The following is a 24646-nucleotide window of genomic DNA, read 5'->3' as shown; positions in this document are numbered from 1 at the left end:
TAAATCTGATTTTATTGGCCATGAGGGGAGTGCATTCTCACGTTGCTCTGCAGAGCACAACGGCCTACATACTTGCTACAAGCACATGCTTGCCCACACACAGCAGGCACACAACCACGCACTCTTACTGGATCAGTGCTGGGAGGACCGTGGTAACACTCATTTGGTAAATCAGGATGGAGCGGAGTGGAGAAAGCATCATAAATCTGATTCTAGCATGTACTGAGGTGTGGGTTAGCTCAAGGGTCAGAGACATGGACGGCCTGATTTAAAACGCCCTGACCAATGTCTTCCACCCAACTACAATAACAACATGACAATTTCATATTTTCAAAAAAATGTTTGTTGTTATTGGACCTCAGCCAGTCCCAAGTGCATTGTTGTCATAGCAACGGCAGACTTGAGTGGTGTCTGGGGGAGAAGACAGAAGCCTCTGTGTGTGTTTCCGTGTTCCTCACTGAGAGCATGATCCGTGTGCCATGCCAAAACTGCATGAATTGACAAACAGGAGACTTTCTCCAAGTGAGCACAGAGAAAGTGAATATAACAGCAAAGTCATTAGGATTGAGGGATTAGAAAAGAAGAAAGGCTGATCAACAAAAGTGAGGCAAAGTAAGTCAAGAAACTATGTTTAATATTTCTGATAGTCTAACGACTTTTGTTTGTGTGATGAAAGGATACTGAGTTATTTAATCTTATACTGAATAGAATGGGAAGGTGAAAAATATAGCATTTGCACAAATCAAGGGGATGCCAAGCACGCATTTGTATCAACTTCTTTTATTCACACCTGTATGTATGAATGAAGTTACAAAAACGTTATTTGAGACATTTTGAGCTTTAAATTGTATACACATTGTATTTTACATCGCTTCACATTTTAGCCATTTGGCCTTCATCATTTTAGTACTCTTGATGGGACAAATTACAGGAAAACGTTGATGGTGTTTTTTGGGTCCATTTGTCTCCTTTGAGCAGGAATCAAACTCAAACTCTGCCCAAGCCTCAACAGGATTTTTGTGACCAATATACTAAAGCTATTTTTTAAAACATATAATCTACACTGATCAACACCGGTAACTTCAGCTCTGAAAGTACGATGACTGCACGAAAAAGAACAGGGCTAACAGAAACTACACAGCTGTACGCATTATAAGGTGATAATGTTTATCATACTGATTATAGTTTTTTAAACATATTAATGGTAGCACAGACTAGTTGATTAGACAAATACATTTACTAGTGGCTGCTGTGGGGACGCTGTCTACTGTCAGGGAGGTGGAAAAACAGGCATCTATGTAATATTTCAAACTAGATGAAAACATATTGTACAGTCAGCTGCATACTGTGTAAGGCTAGGCTGGAAAATTATAGTTATTTTCTTTTGCTTTAATGGAATGTTTTCACTTTGATATCACTTTGTATGAAGTGTAGTGCATGTGTGAGTTTTTACCTTAACTATAGAAAAGACTAGCTGACTAATCCACTGGCCTACGGCTAAACTAACAAAAACTAATAGTTGTGCAACCCCTTACATAGGTCTTATATCTTTTTTCCAAATATTGAGGTAATTTAACGGTTTGAAAGAGATTTAAGAAGAACTTGTCTTTACGCTCCATCAGCTTTTCTTTTTTTCAACATATTCGTAGATGTCAACACTGGGCGATAGTCGAATAACTGAATCACACAGCAGTCTGACACCTGACATGTTTCTGAATTATTTGTAGATGTGGGTCTGACTTCTTAAAGCAGCAGATAGGCTTCCAGATATTTCAACCCATGTTTCAGAGTTGTTAGCCCACTCATGAGGTGCAGTGGCGTGTGTGAAACACGGGCAGTCACTATGCTACAGGTCTGCTGTGAATTCTGGATGGTGGGAAACTGTTGAGCAGTAGGTACTACAGTCAGTATTATTTTTTTGTAAGTTCACATGGGCCAGATGTAACGAGGCAGAGTTTGACATCTGTGTCTTATATGGAACAGTTATTCTGACTTTATCCTATGATGAAACATTTCTATCCTGAAGATAGTGGTCTCTTCCAGGATGACAATGTCCCATCTACAGAGCAAAAGCAGTTTGATGAGGATGAAAATGATATAAATGAAATGATATAAATATGTTATGTCCTTCATTCTCACCACCACCACCATCATCATCATCATCAACAGCAACTGTAGGAATGTCCTTTGGAAGAATGGTCTTCATCCCTCCAGTGCTGTTCCAAAAATGTGAAATATCAATGCTAGGGCACACTGAAGCTCTTCTGGCAGCTTGTGGTAGCCCAACTCCTGACTAAGACACTTTCTGTCGTTTTTTTTTCCCCCTTTACTTCTCAGGCATCTGTATTTCTCATAAGAAAGGAGTGCCATATGAAATAAGGATGTCACTGCTGAAAGGAAAAAGTACAAGTTTCTACTGGTCATTTTGTAATGGTTTATATAATACTTTGTGTTTTCTATACTAGTTCATATCACAGTGTATAAGGTCCTACAGGACTAAAGTGGTCTCTGAGGGTGATGGTGAGGTGATTTTATGTACAATTACACATACAAGTCAATCATTCTTTATTATAACCATTAAAACCATCACATTTAGATGGGGTAAATGTTTACTGAAAACCATTAGGCCAATACCCAAACACGCCATATTTGTGTTTTTTCCACTTCAGCAGAGGGGAAATGAAGTGACAGTGGTATGATTTCATAATATAAGGATTTGTGTTAACTTTTTGTTAACTCTTAAATAAATAATCAGCTCATTAACACACCCGCTCATTTAACCACTATGCGATATAGACTGACTCTGGCCAGGATGTGTGAATAGAGTTCCTTAGCAACTTGCTGCCATGAATACTGATCTGGAGTGATGGATTTAGCACTGCAAAGTAATTTATCCATGCCAACTGAATCATGTAACGCTCTGCACTGCCACTGAAGCAGTGACATACATCCAGACACTTTCAGTCAAGGGCTGATGCTGAGAGGAAGAGAGAGGCAGTATTTTACTAGTGAAGTATAGAGGACACAACAGAGATGACACCTGGTATTACAGGAGGCAAAAATAATATACTGCCAGAGAGGAAAAATAAATTAGTTTACACTGACACTGGTTGATGCTATATCTTTTTCTATAGCCTTCTCTAAAGAGGCTACTAATTTACCTGTTTAATTTCTTGTACCTTATTACTGCTATTTACAGACATTATTTGCAGTGATTGTGCATTACTATTTATCCCTCATCCTATATATCTGTTCACTGGGACCCAAAATCACAGAGGACTATGAAAGAATAAATATATAGTCGTAAGAAGAAAAAGTGCCTCTGTGTGCTCGTTGTCTTTCTCTATCTCTCTCACACGTACAATGGCAAGGAAAAGGGTTCTCACGGTTTTGTGGGGTACAGGCTGTGGGGTTAGTGGTTTTGCTGTCCACTTCAGGCTGTGCAACATAAAGCAAGAATGTGGGGGTGTGAGAGAGTAGGGCCAGGAAAGCCAAAACTTTCCCAGCTCATTAAAACTGTTGATTCGATCATAACCGAGCTTCTAAAGGAAACTAGGTCTGTGCTTTTCCCTCCGTGAGAGGTCTGTCCTCTGCGGGTGACTTCTGGTAGCCTATTCAAGCCACAGCATGTCTAACGAGCACAGATATTTTTCCTTTACCCAGAAAATGTCTCTCTGGCAAATGTACCACCATTAAAGTAGGATTTAAAATTTGCCCCAATACTATTCCAATCTGTCTAAGGCAAAAGGATATGTGACCTTGCTGAAATGGACTGTTTACATTTTGATTAGCCACTGCTCTCGTATTGTCCATTCCAGGAACTTCAAACAGACTGAGGTATCTCACTGGAATGCGTGCCTCCTTCCCTCTCTCTCTTTCCTACTCCCCCCATCCGCAGTTTGGCATAGCTTGTGCTTCTAGCCGTGTTTTAACTCCAATTCTTATATGTTACACTCACTGGCAGCATTGTTCTTCTATAAACAAAACGCCCCTGAGCGAGAGAAAGAAAGTGTTCGAATGTTATTGGAACACTGTACCTAATCTCAAATCTGCTTCCCCTTCCAGTTCTTTCTGATCACCCTGCTTGTTAAAAGCGCTTCGGTCCCACCCTCTGTCATTCATTAGCTTGGGGTGAATATCCGGAATGTTTGCGGTCACGTGTGACTCAGGACAGACGCTTATCTGCACCGGATTGCCGCTGCGTCAGAAAGGCACGAGGGCTAAGTGGAAGTACATTCTCAGGGAAGTACCTAAATGCTGCCCAGAAAGCCAAAGATTAACGTGAGGACAATCTCTGGCATGTGGCTGCCATGTTTACTCCGTATCTCTTATACGCATATATATGAAAGCAAAGCACAGATCACGAGTGGAAGGGGTGTTTGAGGTTCATACACCTGATCAACATTCATAAATTTCTTTTCAACTTTCAAATATGGCCTACCTCCACAATCATGACTCACAGGAAACTTTTTTCACTTCACAATGTGGGCAAGCTTATCTGTTACCTGCTGAGGGATTATTATAATGAATGCTGGTAGGCTTTAAATAAGTAAGAAAATTTTTATTTTTTTTTTAAAACTCATGGTGAAAGAGTGTGAGTCACCGTCGGCATTGTGTGGGCTATAAGCTTATGAGGAAACACCGGCTAAAGCTCCGTTAAAAAAAAAAAACTTTGGCGTTATGAAGCATTTCCTTTCAGCTACAGCTTGAGGAAAATATGGACTGAAGGAATCTTCTCTTCCCCCTGCTCTTCCCTTCCCAGCATCCCTGAAGGGAAGCCCCTCGACACTGGCCAATGGACAGAAAGCACAAGTAGTCGAAGAGATGGCCAGCTACAACACACAGCTGAACAAGATTCCCACGATACACCTCCACAGAGAAAAAGATTAACTAGAGGAAGTGGTTCACAAAGTCTGTGAGGACGGTCAAAACCAACATGAGGTCATGGTTTCAAAGAAGAGTTTCAGGGAAACTGCCAAAACCATTTTATCTAATCCAGAGGTAGAGAAAAAGATATGCCAGACTGAAACCTAGTAAAGAATGTGCATGCTTGGCTTAAATTCCTTTTATTTTATTTTACTTAAATTAGTTTTGTTGAAAATGAAAGTGCCACTCTGTCAGAGGTGTGGGGTTTCAATTAGGCATGTCTCAGACTGTGTGTTTTCTTGCAAGGTGAAAACACAGCCTCAGCGCTATACTACTTTCTTAATCGCCGTTATTAATCTCACAGCTGTATCGGTTACACAAGGGGAAGTGTGTGCAGACGACTTGGATGTCAGTGCATGACATCTTCCACTCCTCTGTTGATTTGTGTTTCTGGCAGGTGTTTTCAAGTCTCAGGAAGAAAGTAAATACATAAGTTACAGAGAATGCTGCTCAGTTAAAGCAGCACTATGTAATTTTGGTTAGTTAGCCAAAAGCCAGCACAAAGTTAAATGATTCCGCCCTCTCCTTTCAGACCTCACAAACCCCATGAAAGGCCTTAATTATTCAGCTGATGAGTTGAAGGAGAGAATGCTAAACGCTGAAGTACTGTGGTTCTTTGTACATGCAGTATTAAGCCAGTTAAGCATCAAAGAGGTTTTAAAGAAAAAATTTGAACAAAATACTTCTATATTTAAATGTATTACTCAATAATTTCCAGAAACAGGGGTTTGCCTTCTGCCTAATTTTAATACTGCAATATCTGAATGGATATTTGGTTAACCACTAGGAGAGGGAAAAATATCTTTAATGTAAAGGTGTATTCAAGCATCATTTTCCTACTGTAATTACACTTTCCTCCTGTCAGTGGCTACACGTGTTCATGTATCTAACATATAATATACAGAAATACTGAATGGAAATATTAAACCCACAACAGAAGCTTTACTAACTGCCAGCTTCACTGAACTGTCAGCTCAAAAAAGCAGCATTGCATACATTTGCACACATTACTGGAGCTGAGCACTATCTGGATGTTGGTCAGAGAGGACTAGACTTTAGCCGCTCGATACAAGCACCTACAGGACACGGCGAGTGTGAGGCAGGAACACACCCTGGATGGGACACCAGTCCATCACAGAACAGAATGCACACAGATTCACACGCTGAGGCAATTTACAGTAACCGATCCAGTTGCTAGCATGTTTTTGGGAGGTAGGAGGAAACCGGAGAACCCGGAGGAAACCCACGTGCACACAGGCAGAACACGAGAAAACCTGCACAGACGGTAACCTAGGATCGAAGTTTCAGTAAACAGGAAATGTAAAACAAAACCGTCCACTCACTAATAGCCAACTAAATGTGCTCTCTATGCCAGATATTTACCAGAAAATTCACATTATTTTTGTTAGTAATATTGTTTTACTATTTATTAGGTGCTATGACAATACAGTAGTTTTAATTTATTAATTTATAGTTGAATGCAGGTTATTGCCTCCTGACATTTGTCTGCTGTACATGTTAATACAAACAAGGATATGATTGTACACAGTCTTTTGAGTATGCAGGCTATCTCTGTTTCCTACTTCACCACATTTTTCTGAGAAGACAGTTGGCATGGGTATATGGCACAGTATGCCATTTTGAACGCCGCCTCTGGCTAATGATTTAACTGTAGGTGCAGTATGTTTCATTATTTCCACTGCCAATCAATCAGAACAGAAAGAGATAGACCATCAGTGAAACTGGCAACAAGACTGAATTTTTAAAAACAGTATTAGTAAATCAAATTTAATGTCTGGATCTATGAACATTTTGATTAATTATTAGCTCTACAACATTGAGGATTTCATCTGAGACCACTTTTACTTTCTGTCCTCTTCTATTATCTGTACAATCATACTTTTTTTTTTTTTTTACTTTTTTTTTAATAAGCTGCTGGTCTCTGAGCAGAACTTTACAACATGCTACTGAAGGCGGGGTGGTTCTAAGCCCAGTCTGGCTCGTCAGTCTAATATGACGTAATGGAGTAGAGCTGCAGAGAAACACGAGGTCACTAATGTCTTTACCAGAGTCCCAGTCTTTGGGGAGGCTAGTTATGTTAATGGCAAGAGACATTCCTCCCCTGAAAGCGAACGATTTTTACAGTTTACATTTCATACCATCATTCACAGATTTTCCCTCTCAGAAGAGAGTAGTGGAGAGCGGAGGAGAGGAGAATAGAGACAAGGAGAGGAGGGCAAAGGAATGGAGGTGAGAGGAAAGCAGAGGACACCAGACAAGAGGACAGGAGAACAGCAGAGAACAGGAAGAGGAGAGGTGAGGAAAGGAGAGAAGAGGAGAGGACAGCAGAGGAAAGGAGAGCAGAGGAGAGGAGATGAGATGAGAGGACAGCAGAGGAGATGAAAGGACAGCAGAAAAGAGCAGATGAGAGGAGAGCAGAGGAGAGCAAATGAGATCAGAGGAGAGGAGAGGAGAGGCGAGGAGGCCATGTTCTAATTCAAAAAGAAATTCGTTAAGGGTTAAGTAAAAACAGAATTAATAGGAATCAGTGAGAGTATATGTAGTGTACACGTTGCATCATTACAGCGAAACATCCTGGCAGCTGGTTACTAGCTACTAACCGCTGACATAGAGGTGGCTCTGAGTTAGAAATGTACTGATGTATACTGCTGTCAATCATCAGTATTATATAGACTGCACTGTTACAACGTAATGAACAAGTTAAACGATCACAGCAACTTAATAAACGACTGATCGAGGCGACAGTGTGCACACAGCGTCATTACTGTACTGCACTGAAGTGACCAGGTAAAGGGAGCTTCATTTCAAACACATATTTCATATAATCGCCTCAGCCCGAGCTTCTTTCCCTCCTCTTTTGAAACATTTAATACTTCCTAAGTCATCTAACATCTCTGTGATTGCACAGATGGCAGCTACACAAACCACATGGCAATGGAAACAGTCTGCATCATTTACCACAGAGCTGCACCTATGCAATCACTTGTTTTTGGAGATTAGGGGATTATGTGTATTGCATCAGGTGAAGGACGAGATGTGTTGTTTCATTGCTGGATGACTGACATGATTTCATAATATGTCTCTACCAAATTCTCATCCCACGGGAGGTCACAGGAGAACGAATGCAAACCCTCATCTGGGTGCATGGTGCAAGAGCTAACCTAACACAATCCTGACTTTTGGCTTCCTCCAAAAACTGTGATACTGACGATTTTTGAATGGCAGCTAATTGGCTAAGATTAGATATCATTTATACGCTTTTACGTTTGTGTGCATATTGTGCTGGCTTACATGCTTCCTTATAGGGGTTGGCAATATGACAAAAAATCCACTTGTGATTCTCAAAGGCACTTACTTCTATAATACATGACATGTATCACAATATATACGTTTGCAAAAAAAAAATCCCATTTGATACTTTATATAATGTCTACAGGAACACATTTATTTTTCTTTTATATTTTATACCACTTCATGGTTGAATTCTCAAACCTGATTGGTCAGGTGTTGATTGATTTTCTATAGCAGCAGCTCTGAAAATAGCACCGTCCGTAATTCAAATCACATGTTTATATTAATGAGTTTGTTTGACTATGTTACAGTTTCTATAGTGACAACTTACACAAGGACTCTTATGCCAGATGCTAAAAAAAAAAACAGATTAAAATTACGTAATTATTGATACGGTCAAGTTTTCTGCAAGGAGAGGTTATTTAGCATTTTTGGAAGGAGTCTCCAGTGTCAGCGTTTTGTAACAGTCAGGTAAAGCTGTAACTAAGTTCTCTGACACATGAAAGTCTTCACAATGGAAGGCTTTGCATTTGCGGTTTCTCAGTAAACAATCTGTGGTTGTCTTACTTTGTCTTATTATGTTTCTTCAGCTTAATAGTGTTTTGCATTAATCACAAAAAGTAAAAAAGCCTTACAAGCAATGTTGAATGTGTGTCAGAATAAGTCTGTGTGAGATGAGTCTAGGCTGAGACAGAGCCTTTCACACTGTGAGAGAAGAACAGTGGAGGTCTGTAGTATCAGCTGCTTGACTCTGAGTGAAAGAGCTCTGCTCGGCTAGCATTAGACTAAACAATACAGGCCTGAGGAAGCAGGGATGACTACCTGGGTACTTCTGTACCTGCTGCAGGAAACACACGAGTGTGTGTGCTTCAGTTCCAGCACATGTAAAGTCTCTGTTTGGTCTATAGATACATAGTAACTAAAATAAAAAAAAGTAAAACAATAAAAATGGAAATATTCTGCACCGTTTTCAGAAATGTCATTGTACATGTTAATGGTGTAACTATCTGATGATTTGGATTTCAATTTAAAAGGCAACGATTGAAATTAATCGAAGTAACAAACAATTAGTATATTATATATTGTATATAATTATTGATATAGGATAAACAACTACTGTGCAAAAACAACACATATTTTTAACTGGTCTGTAAATAATTTAAAAGCCTAGCAAGGTGATTTATCCATAACTCTTAAGATACTTTTAAAAGTCTACTTCTCTACATCATCATCATTCTCAAATTAACCTTATGAATCACTAAATCATATTGTATCACGTGAATGTCTGAGGTTTACACTCCTCGTAAATGTGGTGTATTCATTATATTCATTAAATGAATATGTGCTCCTTATTAGGTATAAAAACAGAGGATAGTTTACAAGCACTAGTGGTATAGTCCACTGAAATATAACGATTTAAATAGTCTAAACAGTAAACAGTCTCTTTCTAAGCCGGGAGAGGAAATAAACTAAGGAACATCAAGCAAAGAACTGGTGATAAGCTGACAAGTGGCTGGCAATAAGCCTGCACATTTGAATACATTAGGTTCTAAAAGTAACCTAAGAAAGAAAGAAAGAACGACCGAAAGACCAGGACAAAGGGAATATCAGGCCAGTGATTTTCTTGTGCATTTCCAGCACTTTGAACACCTTGGGTTTATGAGCACAGATGCTGGCGGCAGGAACTCCACCTCAGCATCTGCAGAACATTACAGAGACGGGACTCAAACAGAACGAGGCCTTCAAGGCCTCGCTCCTGAAATGAGAGAATTAGTCTGTGCTCGGCAAACGTCTACAAACGTTATAGCTTTCGGCTAGACTTGTGGTGGAAAAGGCAGACAGACTTGACACAGCTGGTACTGGACTGCGGTGCAGTTATGAGGCTGCATTCATGAAGGGGCTCCAAAGTGCTGATGTGGGACTGCATTCCCCCGTCGTATTCCAGGACATGCTGTCTGCTTCAATGCAACACGGCTTCAGGAACAAGGCTGCTTTATACTGGACCACGAAGAGATGAATGAGAAAAGGGCTCTTTGTGATGGTACCACTGCAACAGCAAAAATGCACAGCGCCTCTTATTCACAGAGCTTTGCAAAATAAGGGCATGCAAAGTGACGCACATTTCCATACAGCACAGGAGGAGAAGAGGAGGGAAAGGATTCACTTAGCCAGCGAATCAGGGACATCAGGGAGCAACATTAGTAATGAGCATGGAAAAGGTTAGGGAAACAAAAGCCTCCATATTCCGCCTAAACAAATATTTTTCATGCAATAACTATTTACAGCTGTGCTCAGGCGAAGAGCTACAGCCCGAATCATGTGAAAAACACGTTCCATATTTAACACTTATGGAATATTTATCAAAAGGTAGAACACTGTTCTAGTTCGTGTGTTTTCATTAAGAGTCAGCTATTTTGGTTGTATGTGCGTGTGTGTTGAGCCTTTAATAGGCAGTTACCCGGCATCTAATAAGTATAATGACGAAGATAAATTAACCATGAATATTGGCTCATCATGATACTGCTTTGATAATTTTTAAACACTCAGCTTTAAAATGACCGAATGCAAATAAACACATCATCTAAGATGGCCAGTTAAACATATCACATGCCAAATGTTCTGTAACACTCTGCTACCTTACAGTAAGAAATACATGGCCATCAACACGACTCAAGTAAATTTTGAAAACAACTGAATTTAAAAAAAAAAAAAAAAAAGTCACTATCACAGTGTAGACATGTGTGGAGCTGGACTGTAATTCCAGCCAGGTACAGAATCCGACGTGTTCCCTCTAATCCTAGCCCGGTAGTGACTGGTGCCATCTCTATGATAAACTAGGAAGATCTGTGACCAATAAAATCCTTTCATCAAATGTGGTCTAAACATAGCAATTACATTACGCTTTCAAATATACAGAGCATATGTCCGTCACGTGAGAAATACGTACAAAAAAAACAATTTAGACTGCTATTTGACCAGCTGCAGCTTTACATGATCAAACTGCTGAGTATTCCTTATCCCACTCAGCCACTAACACAGTAAGGAAAAACAAAGTTATCTTACAGTCAAGTATTAAATGGCTTATTCTTAATGGTGAGCAAGTCTTTACCCTCACACACGTTCGGTTATCAATGCGATTGCTATTGGATTTAGATATAACCCGCTATTCATCCAAAACGGTGCAAATCTGTGCATCAAAGCCACTACCAGGCCTCCAGTCCAGCTCAACCTGCTGTTCACCTGCCAGTGCTGACCTTTGCTCAAGATTCTTGTCCAGAAAGCCTGCGTGTGAAGACTTCTGTCACCGTTTCCCCTCTCTACATCTGGCCCTCGCAGCACTGCGGCGGCGCGAAAGCAACCGTCTCGCCCTTTGTCCTCCCCACAGAGCAGCTGAACCAACAGGAAATCCAGTCTCACTACATTAATTTGTGGAACCATTTCAATCATTTAAGAGCCCTCGGCTGGAAAAGAAAAACGTTTACAAATGATGTGCAATTATGGCGCTTTTTCCTCCCTCTGCATGCTTTGGGTTTTGCTTTCGCTGCTGTTTAAACAGAACGTGGAACTGTTTGGTCAAATGCACTTGTGAAATTTGGCAGCCGAGTCAGCTCAACACTGCTAATGGGTGTTTTTACTACACATACTGTGTCAACACAGACATGGCCAAAATCACTTCCATACTTGAACGCCATTAGCAAAACCGTGATCCGATATTCCTTTTAAAAAAAGGCCAACTCAAACTTCACTGACGCGCCATATGAGAAACTAGGCAGGCTAAACACCTCAGTGATAACTTGTTAGAATTATGTCTATATGTGCATTAAATATGAGATCAATAATCTATGAACTGGTTTGAACATACAGAGGATAACTGCTCACAGGAGTAAATGACGAAACCTGGCATGTCAGCCAACCTTCCAATCAGGGAGAAAGAAAAAAAATCAAGAATAAGCGACTAGCCAAAAAAAAAAAAAAACTTGTTTCAACATCATTATTCTACGTATCTCTAATTTTTGCATGGGAAAAAGGAAAAAAAGGTCATGTCCCCATTCAAAACATGGTTAGAAATGAGTCACACTGTGCAAGAGCTGAGATTTGCAACACAACTTGGATGAATGAACGTGCGTGTGATATATTTAGTAGGCAGTATTTTTTTAACGCGTATGCTTCGTGCATATCACTGATGTCTGTGCACATCAACTGTGATACAAATATATACACGTACAATGTAAAGGAGGGGAAATAAAGGAGGAAAATGTACATACTTAAGGAGAAAACATTTATTACTTTTGAGGTAATGTCTATGCTGAATAGAGTCTAAATCTCATGACTTCGAGCAGCACTGTGAACCATGAACAAGATCCGAAAGTACCAATGTAATCATGACATCTTCACTACTTGCAGGTTTGTACATACTGCTTCTGATCAGCACACCAAAATGTCTTATGTCCATTTTACAAAAATAAATAATTTTAAAAAAGCATGCACTAATATAGTTTGGTTGATTATTTATGTTAATTCAGGGCAGCGATGACTTTGCCGCCTTATGGCTCCAGGATTCCGGTTTGATCCTGAGCTCGGGTTACTGTCTGCACAGAGTTTCATATTTTCTCCCTGTGTCCGTGTAGGTTTCTTCCAAAAGCAGGCATGTAGGTGGATTGGCTATATTGTTCATGAGTGCATGAATGTGTGTGTGTGTGTGTGTGTGTGTGCCTGTTGTGCTGTAACAGAGTGTTGTCCCATCCGGGGTGTATCCCTGCCTCACACCCAGTGTTCCCGGGATAGGCTCCGATTCCACCACGACCCCAACCAGGTTTAAGAGCTTACTTAAGAAGAATGAATGAATAGGGCTGGGCAATTATGACTAAAATATCATATCACGATACCTGAGAACCTTTCTACAATACACGATGTATATCAAGATATACAAGTTAGCTAACAAGCTGTCTGTAAAACTGTGGTAAAATAACCAAATAACCATTAAACTGAGTTTGACGATACTTTTCCCCAATGCCTACAAAGACAAAGAAGAATAAGTTCTTTTTATGAAAAAAAAGAAAAAAACTACATCAAATCAACAGCGACCATTCAGTACCATTACAAGTTAAAAAAATACATCACTATACCAACGATATCACAGAAAAGTTTATCATTATCATTCATCACGATATTGATATTATATCGATATATCGCCCAGCCCTGTGAATGAATTTATCCTAATTCAGGCTCGGGGATACGGATCTTCAGAACAGGCCACCCCTGTCCTCTACTTTATTCCATCACTAACATTACAAGCTTAAATATTTCATTTGGCTGCTTGGGGTTGAGTTGGGAAAAACTTGATGCTGGAGATATATCAAACACAGCCGGCTCTGGTCTCCCTTTCCTAGTCAAAACACCAAGTTCTCAGAGGACACAAGGAAACCAAACCAACCCAAGCCTCAGGTTGTGTCCTCTGAGAGAGTGCTGTTTTGACTGGGAGAGAGAGATGAGAGCAGAGAGACCAAGATCTGATCTGATCCAAGATACAGAAGAAATTAAAAAAAACATACAAACAATGTGAAACACTCAATACGATACTGACCCCTGAAAACAGTTGCAACTAGTTTCCCATAAATATATTACCAGATCTTTTTAATTATTATTATAGATATCAGATCCATTTTAAACACATAATCAGCCAAACGCTTGGACTGTTACTGGAAAGGGTTGAGAGAGAGAAAATGTAGGAGCTACTAACATTACAAGCTTTTTATACAGCAAGAGCAAGCCATCTCACATCTACACTCAAGCTGTGAACCATTACAGCTAAAGATACAGCGGAAACACGTTCACATTATCGAGTTATAAACCGTTTTCACGCTGTAACCAAGTTAACAAATTAACCAAGCAGTCGACTGTATTTTAAAAAAAGCCCTACTTCATGTTAGCTAGCAGGCTAACCAAACGCGCACAGTTAAACCAAACAACGCTAGCACACTACTAAAAGCATATTGGAGTGAAATTTCTAATTAATTTAAAAAGACGCAAATAAGAGAAACTAAATATTGCGCTCGAATTCGTGAAGAAAAGCTAATGTTTACTACAACTGGTTTCTCCTTCAACCCCTAGCTATTGTAGGCTAGCTAACATGAGCGAGCTAGCTCATTACTGCACACAACCCGCACTTTATCAGCTGAACTAAACCAAAACACTTCAACAAGAAATTGTAAAACTTAATACAGAAACAAATTTCACTGTATAATGAGTCGTATGGTCAAAAAACGCCACAGGAGTAGTTAACACTTGTTAGTGTTTGGTAGCAAGCTAACCTGTTTAGCTGCGCTGTTTGTACTGGCTGAAGTACACTCTTACCTGTTAAACGCAACTTCACGGGTCCATTTCTCCTTCCCCCTTGATTAGACATCTCCTCTAACTTTCCAGCTTGAGCGCAGAATTTTCGTGTAAAAAGCAATGTCAGTTTTTCCCCGTCCCTCTTGCTATCTATGCTATGCTATGCTAGTCAGCTAGCCAGTTACTTTCACAGTTAATTGAGAATAATGGAGTCCCGACGCAGTGGCCCGGATGTGCGCAGATCTGCCATGTCCACAGTTGCGAGCTCCCCTAACGATAATCCCTCAACGCCTTTCGTCTCCAGCGTGCATTTTGTTTTCTTGAAACCAAGCTGCAGCGTATACAGGAAGGAAAAAGAACGCGCTTGTGCTGTAAAGTCTGTAAATTCGGGTTTCCGCCGCGCTCTTTCTTTTCCGCAGTGCAGGAGAGTGAGCGTGTGGAAAGTTGCGCTGCTCTGATGGAGCTCGTCCTCTTAGCTGGCAGATGTTCAGCTCCGCCGTGACGTCACCAGGCCCCTCCTTTCTGCTGTGTGTAGTCTTTCCCCAACTTCTTCACACTCCCAAATCCCCTCTATCTCAGGAATTCAGCACTCACTCCCCCAAATCTCAAGAATTCAGCAAAAACTCCATACTCCCTTAAATCCCAAAGAATTCAGCATAAACTCCTCAATAATCTAGCACAAACCCCCCACTGCCTTAATCCAAGAATTCAGCACCCCCCCCCCCCCCCCCAAACACACACTCTCCTAATCCCCAAGAATTCAGCACCCCCCCCCCCCAACACACACTCCTAATCCCCAAGAATTCAGCACCCCCCCCCCCCCCAACACACACTCCTAATCCCCAAGAATTCAGCACCCCCCCCCCCAACACACACTCCTAATCCCCAAGAATTCAGCACCCCCCCCCCCAACACACACTCCTAATCCCCAAGAATTCAGCACCCCCCCCCCCCCAACACACTCTCCTAATCCCCAAGAATTCAGCACCCCCCCCCCCCCCAACACACACTCCTAATCCCCAAGAATTCAGCACCCCCCCCCCCAACACACACTCCTAATCCCCAAGAATTCAGCACCCCCCCCCCCCAACACACACTCCTAATCCCCAAGAATTCAGCACAACACCCCCCAACACACACTCCCACAAACCTCAAGAATTCAACACAAACTCCCCAAGAATTCATCAAACTCCAATGGTTTCACTTTCTTTATTTACAAAGTAATAAAATTCAGACAGTTCCATATGTACAGTTTCATAGAACAAATCAGAATGGACTGGAAAAGGACAGAACATACAGAACAGTAGTGCAGGAAGAAAGAAAGAAAAAAAAAATCTAGAAGTTGAAAGTGCCTTGGTTTTCATTTATCTGGAATGCATAGCCATCAGCGGTGGCTTCAGGGGCCACACATTCATCTTCTTCCTCCTAGGTGAAAAAAAAAGATCAGAACATTACTACAATGGTATGAAGTCTAATTTATAAAATTAGACATGCTGCAATATTTTTGTGCCCCCATTAAAGGAAAAATCCATCCTGAATGACTTGTATATTAGTCTTTATAATTAACATGGGATCCTCCATAGTGTCCAAGATTTATTTTCTTAGTTGAAACTTAGTCGAAATGCTGGTCTATTTTCACTTTGGCTAACTGTTTCCTACAAAAATACAACACACAGTGCTGTTCAACTACCTCCCGATCATGGCGCCAGTTAACAAAATCTCTCGCACTTCATCTGTACCTGAAGAGAGCAGTGCAGCAGTGCTGAAGTCTGTCCAGCTCCCTCACCTCATCTCTACACTCTGCTCAAATAGACCAGGTTCCAAAGCTTCAACTTCCATGCTATTACCACCGCCAACATCAACATGCTACTCATCTCACAGATTGAGGGTCTCCGCTGTATCTGCATTGTACAGCTGCATCGTATTCTGGTACTTTAAGGCCAACGTTTGCCATGTTCACTACTTCTACATTGCATTTTTAATTAATTACTTTGAACATTGCAGGGAAATGGTGAGAAAGGGGAAAAAAATAATAAAATAACCCACTTTTTTTTTTTTAGGAGATAACGGTGAATGCTGACCATTATCCCTTATGTTTGAGATTATTGAAATATTTTCTCCTGTTAAATGCCACTGTAACTGCCACCGATGACAGCGCAGGACACAACCCACCCACTTCCTCAGGAATTACAAAAATACTGCACCAGAATCACAAAACACAAACATTTCTATATAAACATTCAATGGGTTTCAGGGTGGACTTTTCCTTTTTATGAAAATTGGAAGGATAAGGGTCAAAAAGGCACTCCAAGGCTCGACCCACTTTAATGGACTCACCTCACCAGAGAAGTATTTCTCAATAATATTTAGTGAGGCCTTGTACACCATTTCATTCTCATGTGTCTGCAGAGCTTCAATTTTATCCAAACCACCACATTCTTCAATCATCAGACACAGCTTATCAGTCTCGCCAATCTTCTCCCCAGCCTAGTGGTTAAAGAGTAAGGAGTTAGTGCATGCACACAAAAAACAAACAAACAAAAAAAAAACCCTAAGCCACAGTATGAAAAAGCCTCAACATAGGCTACACTCAAAAACTATTGCACACAAGCGACATACCAGGAAGATGTTACTGAGTGCATCCAAAATGACCAGAATAGTCTTGCTGTCCTTGGCAGACAGTAAATTGAGCAGTGGCTCCAGGATATTGGCCTGAACAAGATAGACAACTTGCTCTATGGTGCCTCCACTGGTGAAGTTGGTCACAGCCCAAACTGCCTCCTTCTGAGTCTTGTAGTCTCCCTATGAACATTAACAAAAAAGTACATTTCACTTCCATTAAATAATACGCACACACCACTTTAAATCATCTTTGAAAGTGGGGAAAAATATATATATATGTAAACTTTTGCACACAGTTGTTCAAAGTTTGATCACGTCCTTCCACATACCCTTCTGAGCACGTCCACCAGGTACGGGACCAGGCCAGCGTTGATGACCTCCTGGATCTGCGTGTCCTTGCCGGCGGTGATGTTGGACAGGGTCCAGGCAGTTTCCTTCTGAATATTGCTCTTGGGGTGCCGCAGAAGGTCTCCAAACATGGGGAGGGCCCCGGCATCCAGCACCGCCTGGGTCTGCTCGTCTGTGCCAGTGACAATGTTACCAATGGAGCGCAAGGCTGGAGTCTGAGGATAGAGAAGTCTGGGATTAACTTTTTGAAATTGGGATTGGGATGTGAAGGATACACTACAATAGTCTGCATAATCAATTATACTATAACTCATTTATTTGATGTGCAATATATCAGGAGGATGTCATTATACAGAAAAACAACAGAATGGTGTGATGTGGGCAGACATGAAGCAGATAAACTGATTTTAAAGTCTATTATTAGCCTTATATTAAATGGAGCATGAAGTCCTTATAAACTTTACTATAGATTGTTACTACAGAAACATTCATTTAATATTAACACATTCATTCTATCATGAATTTAATTATAGCCAGCACCATTATCTGAACTATCCTGTTATAGAAAATTAAACACCACTTTGTGACCAGTTAGACTTCAATTCAACAGTGCTGTAGTATAAGCAGATTTCAAAAATTAAATTTCCACAGTCTAAAACCTCTAAACTACAGGTGTAGAGATAATGTATTTTAACTGTATATTGTATAATCAATATCAGAACATTTCTCGCTGGTGTACAGTGCAGCTAATGTGATGCAACAACCAACCAACAGTTCCCCTACCACAATAGAAAGCTCTCCAGAGCCAAGCAGCTGTACCAGTCGGGGAACCACACCAGTCTGGACCACCACTTCAATCCTGTCATTAGGACCGTCGGTCAGGTATGAAACGGCCCAGCAAGTGTCTGCCAGCACCTCCTTATCGTTATGGTGCAGCAGGCGGATGAGGGTGGGCAGGATCTGCTTCACAGCCTCGAGGGGCGGTGCAGGATTCTTGTTGCGACACAGGTTCGACAAAGTCCAGGTGACGTTCCTCAGGTAGCCAGACTGGTAAATGAGAAAAGAGAAAGGAAAAATTTAGGCATTACTGGAGTTTTCACACCACCTAGTGGTTGGAAGCCATCACTACAGTTGCAATGGATACCATGCCAGAGGTTGCACAACACCAATACCAGAAGCGGAAAATTACTGAAGTAATATTCTTACAAAAAAAAAAAAAAAAAAAAAAAAAAAAGAAAAGGCCTGCAAGATTGTCATTTATTATTTCACTTACAGCAAACACAGAAAGATCAGGCACAGCAAGTAGACTCAAAAGTGGGGCGATAGCACCATGCTTGATGACCTTATCTCTATACACAGAGCCGTCACCTTAAAGGAGAAGACAAAAAAAGATTTACAACAAGTCAAAAAATAAATAAATAAATAAATGGTACAGTCTGGAGATGTTTTACACATCTGCGATTCCTCACTCACCAGCAATATTCCCCAGGGCCCAGACAGCCTGTTCACTAATATGAGAATGAGGTGATGTGATCAGACCGATGAAAGCTGGAATGGCCCCTCCTTCCACCACAGCTGTAGTCTGATCAGACGTCCCAGACGCAATGTTAGTCAGAGCCCAGGCTGCTTCAAACTGAATAGGCGGAGACTGAGACATGCCCAGGAAGCCTACAAACTTGGGAATCAGGCCTGCACTGATGATTCGATCAATGGGTGGATGCCTCTCCCTAGACAGCAGCTTCCTAAATGTACAAAAGGACACAATTATAAAAGCCAAAAAGACAGAACGGTGGGGGGTGCATTTTCCACCAATTATGAGCTAGCTCACCTTGCAGCTTGGGTTGCCTGCACTTGAGTTTCGAGGTTGTTGCTGTTAACCCCATTGACAATCTCCTCCACTGTCCAGTGCTGAGTCTGTCATGAGATACACATGAGATTATAGATAACTCCAGCTGTTAACTGGAGTTTTTACAGTGTCACGGTTAGTCATGGTGTACAATGAAATGGTTACCTTACTGACAAACACTGATTAAAAAGCATGGGGGTCTGTGAAGCATTTAATTACACTGATGGAAATTTCAATCTACAATTATCAAAGTTACTATACTTACTGATTTATTATAGTGCTTGGGTCAGTAGCATGAATTTTAAACAGTTAATGAAAGATGTTTATTAAAAAAAAAAAATACAATAATTCACTATTATAAATGTTTTTTTAGTTTCCGTGGGGGGAAAAAATGAATATAAAATATGCATAAACCAGGTATTCATGTGGGACATGGTTATTTGTATTTGCAATATATATATATATATATATATATATATATATATATATATATATATATATATATATATATATATATATATATATATATATATATATATATATATATATATATATATATATATAAAAAAAAGTCACTATATATATATAAATTGCAAATACAAATAACCATGTCCCACATGAATACCTGGTTTATGCATATTTTATATTCATTTTTTCCCCCCATGGAAACTTAAAAAGCATTTATATATAAAATATGAAAAATACATTTTTAGTTTAAATTTATACATTTTTAGTTTAAATTTATACATTTTTTGTGTGTGTGTACAATATAAAAAAATCACTCACACTACATACAGATAGATAGGGGAAATGGGGAAATATAATTAATAATGCTAAAAAAAATTGAAAACCCAAAATAAATAATTCAAAAGAAAGTTTTAAAACCCTGATTATACAAATTCTTACTAGCGCAATGCATCATGGGAGATTTTTATCAAATTCATACTAAATGAAGCGTGTGCTTTTATTTAAAACAGCTTTAATGTGGTAATAAAACCTGTAAATAAGCAGTAGTGGAGTTTTGTTGGTTTTCTCACCTGGCAGTTCTGACTTTTCTCCTGTAGAGGTGAGGTGGCTTCATCCGGCAGAGTGCTCACATTCCTCCTTTTCAAAATCTGCTCATCCTTCTTAGCTTTACGGAGCTCGACGTTTACTTCAATCCTCCTTCGTCTCAACTCCTACATTTACAATAATAACAATAATATTAATAAATAATAACCACCATTAAGTAGCACACGAGCGACACTGCGCCATTTTAAAGCTTGACACTGAGAGCTGTGTATGCGGACATTCAGCTTCTACTCACTGCTACATCTTTTCCTTTATGTTTAAACTGATTCAGACGGGCGCTGTTCTCGTTAGCAGCAGACATTTTCAGCTTTAATCTCGTGAGATAACCGAGCAAAGATATAAACCTGAAAAGAAAGAATGAAATTGAGCAACATTAGCAAAAAAACAGACAACATGCTCTCGCTAGCTATTGTCAAAGAAAACCACGCTTCAGTTATAAAACTTCCGGCTCGTCATTTACAGAGAAAAATTATTCAGTTTTATATTCAAAGCTAAAACATTATTACTTTTTTTAAAATATGTAACCGATATTTAAAACATGTACGCTCCTTACCGTCTCCCTCCAGAGGAAATGTGCAGTAGAGAAAAGCAGTACAGACCTTTAAATTGCCGGGCAGGACGCTCCTATTGGTCTGTTTGAGCAAAAGCAGCGCGCGATTGGACTGGTTTGAAAAATCACAGGCCGCACAGGGGCGGGGCGTTAGAGCAAATCACGCTTATTATCGCGAGATTTCCCGAGTTTGACTTTGAAAAGACTAATGTTATTAAAGGAGATTCACGTTACAGTTAAACTTCTGTACACGCACATTGTATTTCTCCTTTTGCTTATTTTCATCATGTCACATTTATTTTGGGGCTAATTTGGGTGACTGCGTGTTTTATTGTAAATAGATAGAGAAAAATAAGCAGGATTTTCCAGGTGCTTTTATTTAAGAACTGTTTAATCACTCCAGTTTGATTTCTGCACATATGATCCCATACACACACACACACACACACACACACACACACACACATATATATATATATATATATATATATATATATATATATATATATATAGTATTGTGCAAAAGTCTTAGGCACCCTAACTTTGTTATAGATTTTTATTTTATGACTTCTACATTACTGATTCAGTACAAAAATATTTTAGATTTCCAAACAGTTTTCCAGCACAAAATTAAATGTTACAGAAAAATGTTTGTATGTCAGTAAAGAAAGCAGCATATTTCATAAGAGACCAATTTCAAAATCATAATGAAAGCTGCTGGATTTTGCTGCAGAAATAAGAAGTGTGACAGTCAAAGTCTCCAGAAGAACTGTGGCTGCTTCTGCAAGATGCTCAGTAAAACTTACATTTCCTTATAAAACTGCACAAATTATACCTGAGACTACTATTTTTTTTTTTTAAAGTGAAGGATCGTCACACTAAATATTGACTTTTACTGTTTACTGCTCTTTCTAGTATTTTTTTAATGTAGAAACATTTAGTTTCATTATTTTTGAAGGCATCTTTGCTCTACAGCATTTCTTCGCACGTGCCTAAGACTTTTGCTCAGTACTGTGTATATTATATATATATATATATACTCCAGAGTACACATCGCATCTAACCCAGAGTACTCTCAGTACTTACTGTACTTCCAGGTCGACTGTGTTCACACTCAGTATTTGTTTTCTAGACTTTGTGTGGTGAAACAAATATGAACAATTAAAATCTATATTTTATTCTGTAAAACAATTTTGTGAAAAAGTAACACATTTACTGTTTTAGTGCACGCCATGAAAAATAAATAAATAAAAAGCTGTTTATTAGTATTAATATTTAACTGGATTATAATATATGAGTAACACTGGCCTTTTGTAAAATAAGTTGTTATTTTTTATCACGTGACACAGCTACACAAATATACAAAATATTTGCCTAACCCAAATATACAGTGGATATAAAAAGTCTACACATCCCTGTTCAAACTGCAGGTTTTTGTGATGTATGAAAAATGAAACCAAGATAAATCATATCAGATATTATTTTTTTCCACCTGTAATGTAAAACAGCAACCAACAAATCTCAAGTGAAGATCAAATAGAAACATTTTAGGGGAAAAAAAGACAAAGAAAAAACTTAATAACCTGGTTTCATAAGTGTGTACACTCTTTAACTAATACTTTGTTAAAGCACATTTTGCTTGTAATACAGCACTCAGGTTTTTTTTTTTCTTGCAAAAATGCTCTAGAGGTATCGAATTACGAGAAGATTTCCTGTACATAGCTCTCTAGAAGTCATTCCACAGGTTTTCAATAGGATTTAAATCTGGACTCTGACTGGAGCATTCCAAAACAATGATCTTCTTCTTCTGAAGCCTCTCCTTGGTTGACTTGGATTTGTGCTTTGGGTCGTTGTCATACTGGAAAGTAAAATCCTTCCCAGCTGTCTAACAGAAGCCTGCAGGTTTTGTGCCAAAATAGATTGGTATTTGGAACTATCCATGATTCCCTCTATCTTGACTAGAGCCCCAGTCTCAGTTGAAGAGAAGTGCCCCATAGCATGATGCTGCCAACACCATGCTTCACCATGGGTATGGTGCTCTTCAGGTTATTAAGCTGTTTTGTTTTTGCACCAAACATATCTTTAAGAATTATGCCCAAAATGTTCTACCTTGGTCTCATCAGACCATTACACATTTTACCATGGTTTGGAGTGATTAAGACAGGCTTGGATTTTTTTTTCATGAGAAAGGGCTTCCATCTATCCACCCTATCCTATAGCCCGGATATGTGAAGAACACAGGAGATTGTTGTCACATGCAGGGAGTCACCGGTACTTGCCAGATGTTCCTGCAGCTCTTTTAATGTTGCAGTAGATCTCTTGGCAGCCTCCCTTATAAGATTTCTTCTTGTCCTTTCAACAGTTTTAGAGGAACATCCTGTTCTTGTTAATGTCACTGTGGTGCCCCATTTTTTCCACTTCTTGATGATGGCTTTCATGGTGTTTTCATGATGTGTCTAATGTTTTAGAAATTCGTTTGTACCCCTCTCCTGATTGATACTTTTTGACAGTGAGACCCTGTACAGGCTTTGTAAGCTCTTTTTGGACCATGGCTTCAGCAGTCGGATGAAACCATGTTGTCAAGAAAGTCCTAGAGAAACAGCTGAACTTTATTTGGAGTTAATCAGAATCACTTCATTAAAGACAGCTGTACGATAATTACTTTGAACATGAGTTTGAATATGATTTGTCCACACTAAGAACAGTCACATGCCCCATTATTATAAGTTTATTCTTTTTCTCCCTAAAACATTTCTATTTGTATTTCACTTTTTTAAAAATTTTGTTGGTTGCTATATCACAGTAAAGGTGAAAAAGATCTGATGTGATTCGTCTTGGTATCATTTTTTTATGTCACAAAAATCTGCAGTTTTAAAAGTAGTGTGTAGACTTTTTTGTATCCACTGTACAAGTTAATAATGGCTGGTATTCTTGTACCAAAAGCAAGAGTGGAAGAAGATGCTGATGATTTGGCGAATCCTATGTTTATGAAATTATTATTACTATTTTTTTTTATCACAGTGCTAGAACATACCCTAGATCAGCAGGTAGTACAGAGAACCCAGAGTCCTCAAACTGCAATTTTAGAGTATTATTAATTGGTTTCATGTCCATTTCATCATATGAGAATGGGGAAAGTTTGAAGGGATGTTACATCATTCATCTTCAGTCCTCATGTTTTGATTTCATCAACCGCTTCGTCCTCATTGTGCTGAATCCGGAGCCTATCCCAGTAACCCTGGGTGCAAGGTGGGAGAATTCACCCCAGATCAGACACCAGTCCATCACAAGACACCATGCACACATACACTCATTCATACACTCATTCACATCTAGGGGCAATTTTAGCAAAGCCAATCCGCCTACCTGCATGTTTTGGACAGTGATGGGAAACTGGACACCCAGAGGAGACCCACACAAACACAGGGACACCATACCAAACTAAACCACAGACAGTAACCTGAGCTCAGGATTGAACCCAGGACCCTGGAGCTGTGAGGAAGCAATGCTACTTGATATTATCACTATCTTAATTTAGATCAGTTACATACTATATTTACTTTTTACTCTTTAAAATTGCTTTGGCACTACCATAGGTGTGGGGGTTTGAATTTAAAAATTAGAAAAAAAAGTTTTTT

The 24646-nt window shown here is 39.5% G+C and overlaps 2 protein-coding genes across 3 annotated transcripts in view; both read right to left on the bottom strand.

Annotated features, from left to right (window-relative positions):
* smurf2 (SMAD specific E3 ubiquitin protein ligase 2) overlaps positions 1 to 15090 on the bottom strand; it is a 47478-nt gene extending 32388 nt beyond the window's left edge. The window contains exon 1 of the mRNA XM_026916421.3: positions 14593 to 15090. Within this exon, the coding sequence (XP_026772222.1) occupies positions 14593 to 14644 (52 nt within the window). The 5' untranslated portion in view covers positions 14645 to 15090. The remainder of the gene's footprint in view (positions 1 to 14592) is intronic.
* Positions 15091 to 15766: 676 nt separating this feature from the next.
* On the bottom strand, positions 15767 to 21082 carry kpna2 (karyopherin alpha 2 (RAG cohort 1, importin alpha 1)). 2 transcript variants are annotated; one of them, XM_053239120.1, is made up of 11 exons: positions 21058 to 21082; positions 20694 to 20802; positions 20425 to 20565; positions 19370 to 19455; positions 19015 to 19283; positions 18815 to 18909; positions 18325 to 18588; positions 17523 to 17756; positions 17191 to 17373; positions 16909 to 17058; positions 15767 to 15996 (listed from the first exon to the last, which is right to left on the bottom strand). In XM_053239120.1, the coding sequence occupies exons 2-11, from the start codon at positions 20757 to 20759 to the stop codon at positions 15907 to 15909; spliced, it is 1578 nt and encodes a 525-aa protein (XP_053095095.1). In that variant the 5' UTR covers positions 20760 to 20802; positions 21058 to 21082; the 3' UTR covers positions 15767 to 15906. The 2 variants fall into 2 exon arrangements, with proteins under 2 accessions (XP_053095095.1, XP_026772310.1); XM_026916509.3 differs by having other exon boundaries at positions 21012 to 21079.
* Between the last annotated feature and the right edge of the window lie 3564 nt (positions 21083 to 24646).

The sequence above is a fragment of the Pangasianodon hypophthalmus genome, chromosome 13 (assembly GCF_027358585.1).
Source record: "Pangasianodon hypophthalmus isolate fPanHyp1 chromosome 13, fPanHyp1.pri, whole genome shotgun sequence".
Classification (NCBI taxonomy): Eukaryota; Metazoa; Chordata; class Actinopteri; order Siluriformes; family Pangasiidae; genus Pangasianodon; species Pangasianodon hypophthalmus.
Note: the sequence above shows the minus strand (reverse complement) of the source record. Positions and strands in the feature narration are given on the sequence as shown.